Source organism: Prionailurus viverrinus, chromosome B2, assembly GCF_022837055.1.
Source record: "Prionailurus viverrinus isolate Anna chromosome B2, UM_Priviv_1.0, whole genome shotgun sequence".
In the NCBI taxonomy this organism is placed as follows: domain Eukaryota; kingdom Metazoa; phylum Chordata; class Mammalia; order Carnivora; family Felidae; genus Prionailurus; species Prionailurus viverrinus.
The window spans coordinates 132,486,824-132,504,166 of NC_062565.1; the positions used below are offsets into that span (position 1 = coordinate 132,486,824).

At 38.9% G+C, this 17,343-nt stretch overlaps 1 protein-coding gene across 2 annotated transcripts in view; it reads left to right on the forward strand.

Annotated features, from left to right (window-relative positions):
- GRM1 (glutamate metabotropic receptor 1) overlaps nucleotides 1-17,343 on the forward strand; it is a 429,826-nt gene that overhangs the window by 349,074 nt on the left and 63,409 nt on the right. For both annotated transcript variants that reach the window (XM_047859536.1, XM_047859537.1), the window contains exon 4: nucleotides 12,871-13,117. In XM_047859536.1, coding sequence (XP_047715492.1) covers nucleotides 12,871-13,117 — 247 coding nt within the window. The remainder of the gene's footprint in view (nucleotides 1-12,870; nucleotides 13,118-17,343) is intronic.

The window sequence follows — 17,343 nt, forward strand, 5'->3', positions numbered from 1 at the left end:
TGTAGATGGAGTTTATTCTGACAATACGATGGTGGCTTTGCAATTGACAGTAGAAATAGGAGATGTGTTGTGGTGGATGGATTTCTGGCAGCACAATGGCCCCCAGCTATCCTTACTTTTTGCATACAAACTGATCTGTGACTTCATCACATTCAAGGAAGCCAGGGGCAATGGAAATTCACCAATAAACCACAGTATCCCTTGTACACAAAACAAGCTTTTTCTCCTGGTCTAATCTAACTTGAAAAAAATACATTTTTATGCTGTTCCAGTCTACATGAACAGTTGTAGATATACCTGGTGATTCTGATTCAGCAGTTGCAGAGGAAAGAGAAATCACTGCTGCCTTCACTTTATAGTTTTGAGATCTTTCAGGGGGCACAACTGAAAAATCAATGCCAAATGTTCTTAGAGAAGATGCTTTTAATGGGTTTCCTGTTGACCTCACCACTAGAAGCAGCTGTCATATTTCATCAATGTGGCAGTGTCATGCTGATCAATCTCTTCCCTGGTTTATCCTTCCCAAATATTTCTGAGCATATACAGGGTGAATGTATAAGCCTTGGTTCCAGTGCTCATTTCTCACCAAAATAATCCCTACATTGGCTTTCTTATCCCTTGTTAAGGATGGAATTAATCTCCACTTCTGCCTTTTTGTTTCTAGCTATGAAAGAAATCAGCAAAAGGGGACTAATGCCATATTTTTAATCTCACCCAGAGTACTGTGACAACACAGTGTGCCTTGGGTTAAGGAAAAGGAGGCTTCCTCTTTTTATGCTGAGTTCATTTGAAGAATATTGCAGAATATCATGCCTCAAAAAAGTACAATACTTTGAATGCACTCATGTAGCTATTTAACCCAATGCATGTGCAAGAACATACAAGGGAATATGTGTGCGTGCATGCGCGCACACACACACACACACACACACAAATACACACACAGTGAGAAAGAGTTCTACTATCGCTCAATTTTACACTTAAATCCTGGATTATTGTCAAATTACATGAGCTTCGGTATAAATCTAGTATTTCAGCCTAGACTTCTCCTACCTTTATGATGAGGTTAAGTTATCCATTGCTCATTACTTCAATCTAGCCTTGGTAATGACTAATGCTGTCCATTATTTCTGCTATCTCAATTTTGAACCTTAGTGGTTAGTGTGCTCCTCCTTGTCTCTAGATTTGGACACTTTTTTATATGGTTTTGAGAATCAAATAGATTCATTAAGGGGTGGTGAGGCACATACACCTCATCTGAATTCCAAGTCCTAATTGAAAATAATTGGCTTTGTTACACAAGAAAAAGTCCACTTTGGGTACAAAAACGAGCAAGGAATAAGTATAGACAAAGAATCATCTTGACCACATTTGTGTTTGTTTAATATACCCTTATCTAAGAATAAGTAGAAGCCATGAGGGAAAAATCTTGATATGTTGCCCAATTACTTCAGTAGAACCGAATCCCATGATTGAGGCATCATCCAAAAATGGTGTAGCACCTGGCATCCTAGAAAGCAAAATTCCAATAAAGCACTAAAAAAGTCCCACAGTCAACAGAAATACTGGCCCAGCAGTGCTACATTCCATATGTTCCTCCAATGCATTTTTGATGAGTGTGTTTTGATAAGCTTGAGCAAGGTCAGTTTGCAAACACCTGACCCCAGTAGTTTAGGTTAGCAGTCTAGGTTAACTACAGGCACAGAGCATGCATGCTGCTTGAGAGAGTTCGTTATGGTACAGTAGAGCTTCCTCTAAGTTTGTTCTTATCCTGTGACTTCCAAACTGTTGTTACCAACCAAGATGATATGCCTGCTTCAAGAGCCACTTGTTTAATTAGATTTTTAAGTTAACCTCTATGGCTAAGTACACTGCCAGCTAAGTGCATGGACAACAATTGTGTCCAGAAGGATTGACCCTGGAATAGTCTGGGAACTCAGATAAAACCTTGGGAAATTAGTTAATAGTTTCTTGTGACTAGGTCAGTCTGAAGGTCATAGAATCTAGAATATTGATTTTTAGTGGTGTGTTTCTTATCAAACAATTTTTGTCTGTTGTCTTTAACTTTATGTAGTAAATGTATGGAACATCTATATGAAAGGGCCTTGAAAGACATTCTGCCTCTATATCAACATGTTCCATGTGAAATAAATCATGGTGACCTCACCGTGTGATGAAATATGTGGAAGTTCTCTTTATAGATTACATAATCTACAGTCAAGGGCAAATTTTATTTTGCACACACAAACATTTATCAATGTGGTGGCAATGCCACATCTTTCCATGAGCCTGCTGAGTACAGTATCCCTCTTGGATTACATCGAAGCAAGAGACAGAAACATAACACTTAAGAGCAAGAACTCTGGAATCATACCAGTTGAGTGTCAGGCCAGTCACCACCATTATCCGGCTGTATGATCTTGGACAAGTCATTCGACCCACCAGTGCCTGGATTTTCTGTTAGTAAGCTGGACATAGTAATATCACCAATTTCATAAGTCATTGTGAGATGGATAAGATACTATATAGAGAGCACCTGATTAAGTTCCTGTCACACAGCAAGCATTTGATCATGTTATCTCTTTGTACCTGGTGCCAGATCAGGTTTGGTGCTAATTCTTGCACATTTTTAAAAACAAATAAAATTTGTAGTTTAGAAAAGTTTTAAAGAAAAGTTGAGAATTTATATCAGGGAGTTCTTATACACACTACATTCAGTTTCTACTGTTGTGAAATTTCATAGTGCTATGTTACTTTTGCCAAAATTAATGAGCCAACATTGGCACAGTATTATTAACTAAACTCCGTATTTTTTCATATTTCACCAGTTTTCTTTTTTTGCTCCAACATCACATCCAGGATATAACATTATATTCTTTTATCTTGTCTCCTTAGACTCCTCTCAGTTGTGACAATTATTGAAGATCTCTTGTTTTCGATGACCTTGACAGTTTTTAGTTCTAGTCAGGTATTTTGTAGAGTGTTCCTAAAGCTGAGTTTGGTTGATGTATTTCTCATAGTCAGACTGGAATTATGAGTTTGGGGAGGAAGACCACAGAGGTGATGTGTCTTTCTTCATACAACATAATAAGAAGTAAACCTTACGCGGGGGTGGGGGGCGCCTGGGTGACTCAGTTGGTTAAGCACCCAACTTTGGCTCAGGTCATGATCTCACGGTTCATGTGTTTGACCCCCGTGTCAGGCTCTGTGCTAACATATCAGAGTCTACAGACTGCTTCAGATTCTGTGTCTCCCTTCCTCTCTGCCCGCCCCACCCCCCCACTCTGTCTTTCTCTCTCAAAAATAAATATTAAAAAAAAAGATTACACTCTATCTATCAATTTATTACCAATGATGTTAACATTGATCATCTGGTTAAGGAAGTGTTTACCACGTCTCTCTTTTTATACCCCTTTTAATGCTGTACTCTTTGAAACCAATTCATTAAGTGTATACCACACTTAAAATATGCGAAATTATTCTCCACCTTCTTGAGGGCAGGGTATAATTTTTTTAGAATTCTTCTCCCCCATTTATTTTTTTAAATTTAATAATTTATGTATATGAGCATGGACTTCTTTTTTTAATGTTTATTTATTTTTGAAAGAGAGGGAGAGAGAGAGAGAGAGAGAGAGAAAACACAAGTGGGGAGGGGCAGAAAGAGAGGGAGACAGAATCTGAAGCAGGCTCCAGGCTCTGAGCTGTCAGCACAGAGCCCAATGCGGGGCCTGAACTCAACTACGAGATCTTGATCTGAGCTGAAGTCGGAGGCTCTGCCGACTGAGTCACCCAGAAGCCCAGGGCACAGACTTCTGAGTATGTTTTATACTTTGGGTTATAATTCAATACTATATTATTTATTTTGTTGCTTAAATGGTTTAGCTCTGGGAAAGACATTTGGGTGGTCTTTCACTTGGCTCTAGTATCCCTCTGACATATGTATGTCTTGTTTTGTTTTTTAAGTATTGCCTTACTTTATGGTACTACAATATGCTCTAGGCTCATCTTGTATATTTCCTGCCCCAGCCCTACAATTGTTTATTTCTCCAAAAGAGTCCTGATTCCTTTTAGTAGAGAATGGTATTAGAAACCAAGATCTGGTATTAGAAACCAAGCACTGGGTATCTTGTTGCTATTGGGGTCTTAATGTTTCAGCCCACTGAGCTGGGAAATATATGTACACCAGTCCACACTTACATATATGTGTATAATTTTTTCTATATAAACTTATCAACATCTATATTAAGCTAAACTTAAATTCATCTTGATGCCTTCAGTATGATTCTGGTACCACATGGTTTATTTATACAGAGGCTTATCTATAACCTCTGACTCCAACTGTGATAAAATTGGCTTCTGCCATACACTCGTTTATTTGTTCAACCTTGGTACATGTACAGCTATTTCAGAATTGTTAACTTATGCTCCATGAGAAACAATTTGGCCAGTGAGTATAGTCTTTATATTCCATTTCTGAATATAATTTTAATAGATTCAGATCAGCCCTGCGGCCTCTCAAGGAGGTCCTTCTTATAGAATCTATATTTGGCATTCTTGTTTCTATAAATATGCCCTTCATAACCCGAGCAGAGCAGTTGACATCCAAGAAGATTTGCATAAAGTCTGTACCCTGTATTGATTTTAGTAACAGACTCTGCTAAGAATTCTTTTCCTATGTGCTCTCGACAACATTAATCTTAGAAACTGCTCTTCTAATTTCTGTGACACATATTGACTAAAGTCTCACTAGCCATGAGTTCTTACTGGGGCCTTAGGAATTCCAAACTCAATTCTTTTAAGAAATGCTCTTGGGAGACACTACATAAAAAGCAATATGCCACTCAAGAAATCCCAATAATTGCAACTTTGGGACAGATAGTGTTGTTATCTACACAGACTGTTGTCTACTTAAAATATCAACATAAAATATCCAGTAATAGTGACCTGGGTAGGTGAACCCTGGATTAAAATACGTAGTATATTTCATTCTTAGGTGGTACAGGTAGGGTAATAAGCCTTATGACCTATATTTAAACCCCAGAGTCTGTTTAAAACATGATAGGCTTCTATTCCAGGCTCCCAACTTATCCACTTGGGATATGAATTTCAAGGAAAAGGCTGAAGAATATGAAATTCTTTAATATGTCCCAAAGTATACATTTTTATGTATGGTATCTTGTCTATTTATAGATACTGTATTATATTAATAAGAAGTCAATTATAAAAGTAGAATTAAAATGCTAATGTCATACAATTTTATGGTTTTGTTTTTATAATAAATAAGACTCAATATTGGCTAACAGAAAATGCTATGTTAGGCCCTAATTAAATAAGTCAGAGGTCAGTGGAATATTCACAAACAGCTCTTGTATTTCTGCAAAATCCACCCTAACATATTAGTTGAATCCAAACACTGCAACACAAAGCTAGAGGTACTTTAAAAGGACAGACCATTGAAAGGAACTCAAAACAGGCCAGAATACCATTAGATCATGGAAGTCCCTTACATATGTAAAAGAAAGCATGTTTCCCATCACCCATAAAAAAGTAGAAGTGGTGCTATGAACATAGATATGCCTTCTTCAAGTTTGATAGAGGCCGAGAGGAATAGGCAAGGATTCTGAACCAGCAGGTTGCTGAGAAGAGAGTTGGTTCCTGATGAATTTTAACCACACTCTAACTTCCCACGGTGGTTAAAGCAGCCACCTTCTGTAACATACTTTATCTCTCTGATTACCGGCCAAATGCTTACCGCAGACCTGCAAAGATTAGTTACTCCAGGGGGAGTGGTTTATAACTCCACGACAGTGTTTTTTGCCAGATCAATAATAAAGGCAAAGGCACATGGCAAGCTGCCCTCATTTTCTCTGAACTATCCCTGTGGTCCAACTAAATGTTACTGACTGGTCCTCAGCATCACTTAAACACAGCAGCAATTGTCCTCATTTGTTTTTCATATACACCACAATTATTTGAAATAAGAACTAGCTAAAATGCAATTGTGTTTTGGGGGAATTGAAGGCTTGCTATATATTATCATTAATTTGCAGGGAGCCTACAGTTCACGTGTCATGTAAGTGGAGGGTTTCTTTCTTAACAATAGATTGTGATGGTGTATTTAGAAAAATGTCTGTACTGCTCACATATGTTAAAACCAGGGGGTTTTAAGCAATAGAAATTTAACTAATAACAACAGTGATAATAACATATGCTCGATTAAACGAAGCTTCCTTTCTTCTCTTCCATCCTACATAGGAGTTAATTTACATTTTAATAAACTGAGCAGAAAATATTTTTTCTGTGATGTGAGCAGACAAAACTTTTTAGGGAAAAGTGGAAAATATAGAGTCAGAGGAAACAAAAATTCACAGATCCTAGACATGAACATGAACAAGCCTGGACAGTTGTGAATCTCATCACCAGTGCTCTCCGGAAAAGCATAAAGAAAATTTAGCAGCTCAGGTCTCCAAGAAAAATTGAGGGCACGTTAGTCCTTTGAGGTCATTATTTTTAAAGTGACCTGATTAATCTTCCTTCAATTAATCTAACATTTGGGTCATTTAAAGGAATATGAATTTTCTTTTCTTTGTTTGATATGTTATCAGTATACAACAACACAGCCCTTTCTATTTTGATCTGAATTGAGATTTTATCCAATCATGTATTGAGTATATAATGCTTTCAGATAACGAGGCAATGCAGAGCTACAAATACCAAGAAATCAGAAGAATATTTTCTCCAGGAAAGTTATGTTTACCACTGTTTCCCAAAATGCTTCCTTGTTTTGTGATGATATAGAAGAATACTTTCTTTGTTTCTTTTTAATTTGAAGTTAATGCTGAGGGTCCATATTTGAAAAGGCAACATGACTAGATTTGTGCATAGTGGTGGGGTTCTAATGAAATAAAACAGCCACAACAAAAGTACTCTATTGGAGCTCAACATTCTCTCGATCTATTTTCTTTATCTTTTCACTTTGGGCATTCAATCTGAGACAGTATTATTAAAAACTCAGAAGGGGTACCTGGGTAGCTCAGTCAGTTGAGTCCCACTTTGCTGGGGTGCATGTGTGGCTCTGTCGGTTGAGCTTCCGCCTTCGGCTCAGGTCATGATCTCCCAGTTCGTGAGTTCAGGCCCTGCGTCAGGCTCTGTGCTGACAGCTCAGAGCCTGGAGCCTGCTTCGGATTCTGGGTCCTTCTCTTGCTCTGCTCCTCCCCTGCTCATGCTTTGTCTCTGTCTCTTTCTCTCAAGAATAAATAAACATTAAAAAAGAAATTTAAAAACTCAGAAAAAAAAATCAAGCTGATTGTTTTTGCTAACAAATGTCTCGTCTGTCATGGGACTTCTCCAGCAGTTAGATAAAGCTGATACTTGCATGCATAGTGCCATTGGGCAGGGACCAGGTCCAGCTCTGGAGGCCACTGTCTTTGTACTTAACTAGCTTTGTGACCTTAAGTTTGGGACCCCTGGGATTTCTGTCGAAGAATGTATTTCTTTCCCAGATTTGAGTCGACTAAGAAGTAGACTCAGGAGCAAAACAGATGAGGATAAAATATGTTTTATTAATAATGTGACTGTATAACTAGAAAACTCAAAAACTTTATTAAAAATTAGAATTAATAAATTAATTTGGCAAGCTTGAAGGATACAACACCAAAATGCAACCATCAAGAGTGTTTTTACACACTGGCAATAAATAACTTCAAAAAAACTTTCAAATATACCGATCATTGCAGTATAATAAAAATGAAATACCTAGGTTCCACCTACTGAAAAATTGCAAAACGTTGCTGGGATGAATTTAGGAAACTCTAAATAAATGAAAGCCTTCTAAATATGCTCTAAGTCATGATCTGGGCAGCAGTTCCATGGGTATGGACTTCTGTAAACATTTATTGATCAGTAAAGATTTCTGTGGTTTACCATATGTGAGTTATACATACCTCAATTAATTTTTTTCTTTTTAATTTAACAAAAAAAAAAAAAAACTAACTGAAGAACAGAAAACCAACTGGATTAGGGGCATAGATTAGATATGTGGCCGAGATAGACTTGTCACTACTTGGTCCTGGAACTAGAGCAATTAACCTGTCTATCCAACTAGCAGGACTGCACAATGACAAGCCACATCTTCCCAAGGCCTGTGACTAACCAGAACCTTTGAGTACTGTCAGGTCATTGGCTCCAAGGGAGAGAGCAAAGGGAGGAGTTGAGCCTGCCCAGTTTCTTGTTCTCAGTACATCAATAAAATGAATCACTCTTCTCTTCCCAGTAGGTGAGTCAAAAATCCGAGGTGATACTTAATAGGGAGTTTCTTCAACAGAAGCATTAACTGAAGGGGAAGAGAGACGTTTCTCCCCAACTGTGACTTAACTTTAGTGTTCCTATGTGTAAACCAGTGATAATAAACTTATCTCATATAGTTGTGTAAAGAGTAAAAAAAGATAAGCTATGCGATTGGCTTTGCCAAGTACCAGTAAATGTAGAATTGGAAAAGCAAAGCATAGAAACTTCAGACGGGCAAGGGATCTTCGAAAGATAATCTGATACACTTGTGGCATTTTTTTTTTAAATTGGAAAACCGAGACCCAAGGAGGTCTAGACCCTTATCTAAGTTCCATGGCTTGTGGGAAATGTACTGTTAATGTGTTCTAGCAGAACCGCCTGTGGGTTCCAGGTGCTCATGTGCCTGGTGCAGAGTTCTTTCTGTTACACTGCTCTACAGAGTAGCCATCCTACGTGGCAGCAGACAGAATCGCCAACCCTTGTCCCGACCACCATGTTTTCTGAAGCTACACAGTCAGTTGCTACCCCCGTGGAGGCCCTGTGTGCTGCCTCACTCAGGAAGCAATTTGTAGCCCTTATTGCACTGTAGCAATAGGAACAAGATTACTGCTTAGAATCAAGACAGCTATTTGCACAATCCACTCAAGTAGTTAGACAGGTATTCTTTTGAAGGTAAATAAACACAGGCAACTACAATTATTTTCTTCCATTTAGCATATTAGAAAAGGTAATGATTTAATGATACCCTAGTGGTCTGTAACAGTTAGCACACAGCAGAAAAAATGAATCATAAAAACCCCTTCTCACTAAAAACTCTGAGACTAGTGTTATGAAAAGGGACTAAACCCCAGGGAACCACCGTGTTTTCACCTTCCCACCAAGTGACAATATTATTAGTTTGGATTCTCTATTCACTGGTCGTGAAAATATAGGATTTGGGGGAAACGGGAAAACCTGTGACATATTCTGTTTGTTCAGTGATAGATCCTTGCAACATTACCTGAGACAGTTGCTATGGCAAAGAAAATGGTCCTGTAAAAGCCAATTTTCGGACTCTAATGTTGCACCTTCCCAAATGCTAGTTCATACTGAGCTGGGGTAGTAGCTAGAGAGAGAGTTCTTCCTGACGGTGGTACCTCCTTCATGTGCAGACAGAGCCAGTGGACTTTCAGGGTAGGGAAGTGCATGTGCTTGCTTCAGATTCACACAAAACACACAAGCTGTTGGTGTTTATTTTGGAAAGGGGTGTGAATTACAAACATTTCCTGAAAACATGTGCCTACTAGCCTCCTGGCTCTCTGTATGATAAATATTACCAGGATGGGCTTCTTCGTTATAGATTGCCGTTAGAAGATTGTGTCAGGACTTCTAGTCAGAGAGACAGCTGTGCACATCTAGAAGGATCCTAGGGAAAGCCTCAAACCAGCTTGACAATGATACTGGTGCACAGCAGACGCCCTCTCCTCAGCCACCAGAAAAGTGCCCTTTCTGTAGATTTCTATATCTGCAACCACATTGCCACAGGGTGTAACAGAAAGAACAAGGATCAGGAGGGCATTTGGATACCTCTGCTCTTTCCTCACTTGTAAATGGTGAGATTAATGTCTATTTGGCGGGATTATCATGAACTCGTTATTTGAGCATTTATAAACAATCCAATAAATAGCAGCTAGTATTAAGGTGTATATTTCCCATTAACATTAGATAAATTTAAAATTAGTTAAAATTGACAATAGTCTACTGATTTTTTATTATATATGTATGTATATATACATGTATTTTATATATGTAATATATTACCCATAATAACATCAGTAAATAGCTACAGTTAGAGGCTAGTGTGGCTCAAGAAATGTGTCACCGTTTGACCAGTCTGTCTTGTTTGCACCAGTGCTTCCAGAATAATATTGCTTCACTCTCAAAAGTGACCCAGTTTGGACAATAACTTATATGATCACCCTAAATAAGGTTCAAAAGGAAACTACTGATTTTCAAGAAATCCAGGAACAGTTACAGCCTCAATGCTTAGATATAATATGTCCACTAGACAAACCATGGCTTAAAAAATTTGTTCTAGGGACACCGACATAATTTAAAACATATACAATAAATCTTTAATAGCAGTTACCAAACAAAAACAACAAACTCAGTGGTCATAAGGCTTGCCCCCGGTAAGAGAATTTTCCATGAAGAGCACCAGGGGTTTATTCTCATATTTTTCTGTACTTTGCTCCTGGGTTGACTTTAATAACTGCCACTTGAAGCAGGTGGTTTTAGTATTAACTAGGACCCTTTAAATGGCTGCTGCAGTGAAGGTTAATTTTGCCTCTCAGTTTTTGTCTGTTTTTTTTTTTTCTTTCTTTCTTTACTTCCTGGTAACATATCTAACTCTAGTAGCTTTAACATATAGCTCTAGCACTTGGAAGTTTCAAACAGTGTTTAAAGCCTTGTTTAAAACTCACCAGACAGAGACACCTAGATGACTCAGTAGGTTAAGCATCCAACTTTGGCTCAGATCGTGATCTCATGGTTTGTGAGTTCAAGCCCCATGTCAGGCTCTGTGCAGACAGCTCAGAGCCTGGAGCCTACTTTGGATTCTGTGTCTCCTTCTCTCTCTGCCTCTCCCCCACTCATACTCTGTCTCTCTCTACCAAAAATAAACATATAAATAAATAAATAAATAAATAAATAAATAAATCTCACCAGATAGATGACATTAATTTATCTCCTTTATACCCTAATATAAAAGAGAAGGAAAGGAAATTGACGGTAAGAGCCAAGGGTTCTGGGTGACAGACATAAGTCACCATGTTTTAATGATTTAGCAGTTTTTGCAAGGATGTTTGCTTTCTGCTGTACATAACTTTCTATAGTTGTTCTGTGTAGTTTGATTTCAAAGCACTTTCTGCCTGTCATACTCTTTATTTCCTCTCAGAAAATATCCTTTCGATGAGAAAATATTACTTTAATAAATCACATTTTTAATAATTTCCTATTAAGCAACATTGGAAGATGAGGTAAAATTGAATGTTTCCCCTCTTCAGCCTGGTCCCAGTATTTTGTATCTTATGCTTAGGGTAGATACAAGTCCTGTATCTTTTTCACGTTTTCAACTATATCTAAGTAGTTAAGCTTTTTTAAAAAGTTTATTTATTTATTTTTGAGAGAAAGAGAGAGTAGAGAGGGGTGGGGGTGGGGGAGAGAGAAAGAGAGAGAGAGAGAGGGAGAGAGAGAAGATCCTAAACAGGCTCTATGCTCAGCATGGAGCCTGACGCGGGGCTGGATTCATGACCTGGGATCATGACCTGAGCCGAAATCAAGAGTCAGACGCTCAACCAACTGGTCCACCCAACAGTTAAGCTTTTAAAAATAACTTTTAGAAATGTCTTATTTCATCTCAAGCTCAACATCAGTATCAAGACTCTTTATCTTCTCTTATAAGCACTCCAACCTTCTTTAACTTCTCTGCTGCTCTCGGGCTGGAACTTTAGTGTCCAGTGGCCTATCTAGGCTGGAACAAAGAGGTCATCTGGTTGGGGTGCAAGGGGTCTTGTGGTGTTCTCAGTCCCATCAATAGCTAAACTCACCACCTTTCCCACCTTCTGGCACCTGGAACACACACCATAGGCCTCCCACCCCCCAGAAACGATCAGTCTGGGTGGGGGGAGGGGAGGAAAAGCCCACCGTAGACAAAAGCAAGTTTCTGGAACTAAATACACCATCTCTCAATTATGCCAGTGATGTGTTTCAAATCGATTTTGTTTTACAAACCTGTTATTTTTTTTTCAACAAATCCAGTTGGCTTCTGAATTTCTCATCCATACATAAGTCCTCAAATTTACACTTCTGATATGGAGCTCATATCTAAGTCGATACTGTTCTTGTGAAACTCGTTTGGCAATTGGGGAACTTTAGATCACTTTTGACACAGGTGAAAATGATTGCAGGGTTTTTGAAATTCACTGGTAAATGTTAAATGTTAAAAGTAAGTGTCTAGTATGACTTTTCCATCAAGAAACATTTTACCTCAGTTTCCAATAATCAGCAAATCTGATTCAAATATTTCTATACTGTCAACTATATATAAGGAGAGATTTATACTATCTAGTTCTTACTCTGGATTTTTGTGGCCCTAGATATAAAAAAAATTAGTCGAATCATCAAAAGAAAATATCAGGGCTTAGGTAATGCACAAACTGAGTTATTATAGATTGTGCATTGTCATAGAGGATATTAAAAATGTACCGTGATCTAGGGAGACTTTTAATATAAGTTTCTGTGAGCCAAGAGAGAATAAGAGTTATTTTCATTGCTCCTGAAGGATTTCCTTGCAATATTTGAAAGTTCTTTATTTTCACCTGTATGGAGTTTGTGTCATATGTTATAAAACCATTATTGAATTCAGAAAATAAAATTGAATAAGCTATTTGCAGCTAGAATTAGTGCTAGTCACAAGTACAAGGCTTGTACAAGTGGACTTGGCTTTTCCTTCCTCTGAGAGCCCTGAAAAGCATTTGAGAATAAAACATGTGTTCTGAGACCTCATTATTGCAACCTTGGTAGCAGTCTGTTTTTGTGTTGCAGGCAATGAAAGCTTAGAAGAAAACTATGTCCAGGACAGTAAGATGGGGTTTGTCATCAACGCCATCTACGCCATGGCTCACGGGTTACAGAACATGCACCATGCCCTCTGCCCGGGCCACGTGGGCCTCTGTGATGCCATGAAGCCCATCGACGGTAGCAAACTCCTGGACTTCCTCATCAAGTCCACATTCATCGGTGTGTCTGGAGAGGAAGTGTGGTTTGATGAGAAAGGGGATGCTCCTGGAAGGTAAAGCCATCTGTTCTGTATTGGGTTCAGATAACTGTGGGACCCTCTCCGAGTAGACAGATGGCAACTCTGGGCCCTTTGTTTCCATGGTTTCCAGGTGTCAGGAGAATAGATATGACTTAATAGATAAGAAGATAGGGCTAATCTCAGTTGGACATTATGTCATAAAACATTGAAAACTTACTGGTAAACCCACAATCCTGTATTCTTCCAGTGGATCCCCCCTACCCAGCTATCACCCCAGCCCTTCCCTCAGGATGTGTACAAGCCCAGGAAACTGGAAAGATGACACCTGGGTGGCAGGACCCTCTCTGGCAGTGCTAACACCAGACCAGCAACACTCTGATTGATCGGTTGGAAGGCCATGCTGGTTGTGTAATATGCTTTTTTAAAGGCTTACTTATATATTTTGAGAGAGAGGGAGAAAGTGAGCAGAGGAGGGACAGAGTGATAGAGGGGGAGAGAGGGAGAGAAAGAGGGAGAGAAAGAGAGAGAGAAAGAGAGAGAGAGAGAGAGAGAGAGAGAGAGAGAACCCCAAGCAGTTTCCACGCTGTTGGCGCAAAGCCTGATGTGGGGCTCGATCCCACAAACCATGAAATCAATACTTGAGCTGAGATCAAGAGTCAGACTCTTAATTGACTGAACCACCCAGGCGCCCCTGGTTGTGTAATATTTTAATAAGAGCTTAATATTTGAAGAGTACCAAATCCTCTTCATGTGTCCCCTCTTCTCAGGCTAACTTATATTCCTGCTAATATGTCTCTTGAAACAAAACAAGAAAAAAGAATTTTCTTTCTGGTATCGAATCTTAATGGCTTCCAAAGAATCAAGAAGCAAAGAAAAATTAAACCTAACTAATATGTATATTTTTCCCCATATCATTTTATACGCTGTCTGTTCTGCAACAACTGCTTTTATAACATCAGTTAGCTCACATATGATTGGTAGGGAATGATGTCAGTTTAAAGTGCAGTTTTCCAGGCATACAAACAAACTGATGTTCGTTCACATGAATGTTTTTTTCTAGGCAAGGGATAATCAGAATCGCAGGGGAAGATTAAAGTCTGCAGCAGGAAAGAAAAAGGCCCTCAGCTTGGCTGCTATGCAGTATGCCCACAATCTTGTTTTTTTTTTTTTTTCTTCTCTGTCTCTCTCTCTCATAAGCCCTGTTATCTTTCAGTATATGATTTTACAGAATGAGAAATTTTAGGAAAGCATATGTTGTGCTAAAATGGAACATCAAATCATTTAATCCTCATTGCTATAGGCATATCATTATCCTCTTTTACAGATGAGAAACTGAGTGTCAGAGAAACTAAAAAACTCACCTAAATTCATGTAGAGAGTAGCTGGTAGAGGCAGTGCCGTCTGGATCTGAGGCCTATAATCTTTCTGCCATATCGCCCTGCCTTTTAGCTAATCCTAAAATTGGGCAAAGTTGCTGGCAGCCTTCTTAATGTCATTCCAGAGGTACCGTAAGAGACTATCTGACCCTAAATAATTCTTGACATATCTCTTCCTATCATGTAAGCTTAAAGTTCTGTGTTCAGAGAGTGCCTTGTGGGGATTCTCCCTGTGAAAATCCAACAGCCCTGGGAAGGATAAGTGATATAAGTAATTGTCAGCAATTACAATGATGGATTTATCAGATTCCTTCCAGGCTGCAGTTAGGTAGGAGGAGATTTATATCAAAACGTGAGTGGGGTGGATGGAATGATTTAGGGCCTGGGAATGTGGAAACCTTCCAGGTGCTGGGCACCTTAGGAAACTGTACCAAAGGGAACAAGTGGACCTGGGATTCAGAGCACTGACCACTCTCCCCTTTAAGCGCCTGGTTGTAATCCTGGGTTCCACTGGAAACTGGGATCTGTACACTGTCAGATTTGGTATGGAAGCCTTCCTTCATGATTCTGTAAGAGGATATATACAATGTGCCTAGTACAAGGCCAGATGAATTTTTTTTAAGTTTGTTTGTTTGTTTGTTTGTTTATTTTGAGAAAAAGAGAGTAAGTGGGAGAAGGGCAGAGGGAGAGAGAGAGACAGAGAATCCCAAGCAAGCTCCACACAGCCAGCGCAGAGCCAGGTACAGCACTTGAGTTCATGAACATGAGATTATGACCTAAGCTGAAACCAAGAGTTGGATGCTTAGCTGACTGAGCCACCCAGGCACCCCTCCAGATGCATTTTAGACACTCCATACATATGAGTTTCCTCCTGATCTCTTTATTTGTAAGTTATCCAAAACATAGGCACGCACTTTTAGCTGGTTTTTCCTCTGTGCAATTACATATTTAAATCATGAGCTTTCCTCTGGGTCCCTTTCCAAGGATCATTTCCTCATGCTTGAAACTGGTCATCTTATTCTGTGTTCAGTTTTGGTCTCAACCACCTCCCTCTGCTTCCATCCCATCTCATACCACCATTCATGCTTTTGGTCCCTCTTGTAATTATTTTAGTTAATCATCATGCAACATAAACTGAGTGCATTGAGAGGGCGCTATAAAATTGTAATTTACAGCATATGGATATTCCAAATAAATGCCAACATGCTGAGAAGAGACTCTAGGGTCAAGAGAAAAGAGCGGTGTTCATTAACACACATAGCACAGGAGAAGGCTCTATTTAGTATCTCATGTTTTTCCCTTGGTATCTTTCAGTATTTTTTTTCCTCCAGCTTTTGTGACTTTTTGAAAATGTGTTTTCATACCAAAATATTACAAATTTTTCAGTTTCTAAATGCTAATGAAGTGTGAATTGATCTCTCCTTTTGAAGAGCAAATGTTGAAATAAGTCTTAGGAAACTGATCTACAGGAAAAAGATACTCTAAAGCTGGCATTGCACCAAAGCCTTCGCTGAAAGTATGTATGGAAAGTCAATAACAATATGGGGTAAAACATAAAAATTAAGGGAAATAAAAATGGAAATTATTCACCGAACATTCACAGCAGGTTCTATAACCATAATGAGTTTAAAATGGAAACATTTTGGAGGTATATATTAACATCATTGATCAGCAAGATGAATAGGGGCCGATAGCCCACAATCAATACCCACTTGGGTGTCACTCAGAGAGCCACTAAGAAGAACATGTGGGTATGGCTCAGCAACAAGAAGAATCAGAACTTTTATTTATTAGCCAAAAATCTGAACAACAAAGAGATGAATAATATGCTCCAGGTGTGCCATTTTCCTTTCTCACGTGGTAAGGTCTCTTCTGGAAAATGAGGAAAAACTTCTTTCGCTCTCCCAGAGTCCCCTTTCCCTTTGGAGAAATTGCCAGAATTTGGATGTGGAGAAGTCACTAGCCACCCTGTGGGTGGCAGAATGTGTTTGCATGTTAAGAACAGGCAGGAAAGCCAACAAAGGATAGTAGTTGTCTAGATAAAGAACTAAGACATTTATAGCAAATAGGTTTTGGAAGCCAACTAAGGTTGACAATAGCTTCCTGAGAGTGCTGGACTGGGACTCTGAGTCTGCATAGGGTTTAGAGAGAAAGAATTCCAGAATGGATTAGGTAAGGGTGTGGGGGGTTGGAAGATGAGGAAGAGGAATGCATATTAGTTAATTGCCATCTATGTCCTCAGGTCCAGCACAAAGAGCAAGAGACCATCCCTCTCTATTCTAGGGCAGCATGGTGGGAACTCTGTGTAGGTATTACAGCAAAGAGAATTCCGCTTTGCAAAACCAGAAAGGGAGAGTCAGACATACATTTTTGGGAAACTGCCAAATGAGTTATAGTTTACTCGGAGTAAAGAGCAACATGGAGAGAAGATTGAAGAAGGCCAGAGAATTTGCAAAGACTGAGAGAGAAATAGCTGTGCAAGTATAAAAATGTTCTCCAGTTTTCGTACAGTAATGGAAATAACTAGAGTATTTTAGGGCATTCATAGTAATACAAATATGAATGATATAGTGATATTGGCTTACGTATGCATTTGTCCCAGTTGTAAAATAGTTTTTTTTTTACATGTCTTATGTCAATAAATCCCCACAAGAACCCTGTGAGCCTTTAAGCGGTTAGTGAAATTCCTAAGTAGTATAATCTACTGTTAAAATGTTAGAAAAGAGATTCTAGCTTATGCATTCTAATGCCAAGTCCTGTGCTCTTTTCATCACATTGGAGAATGTTCTCCATTGCCCATGCTGGAAAATGATGAGTTCTGGCCCCCAAAGCACCCTCTGGCTGCAGTGTGAGTTTCTAAATGTAGATGTTGCCATAGTGTAC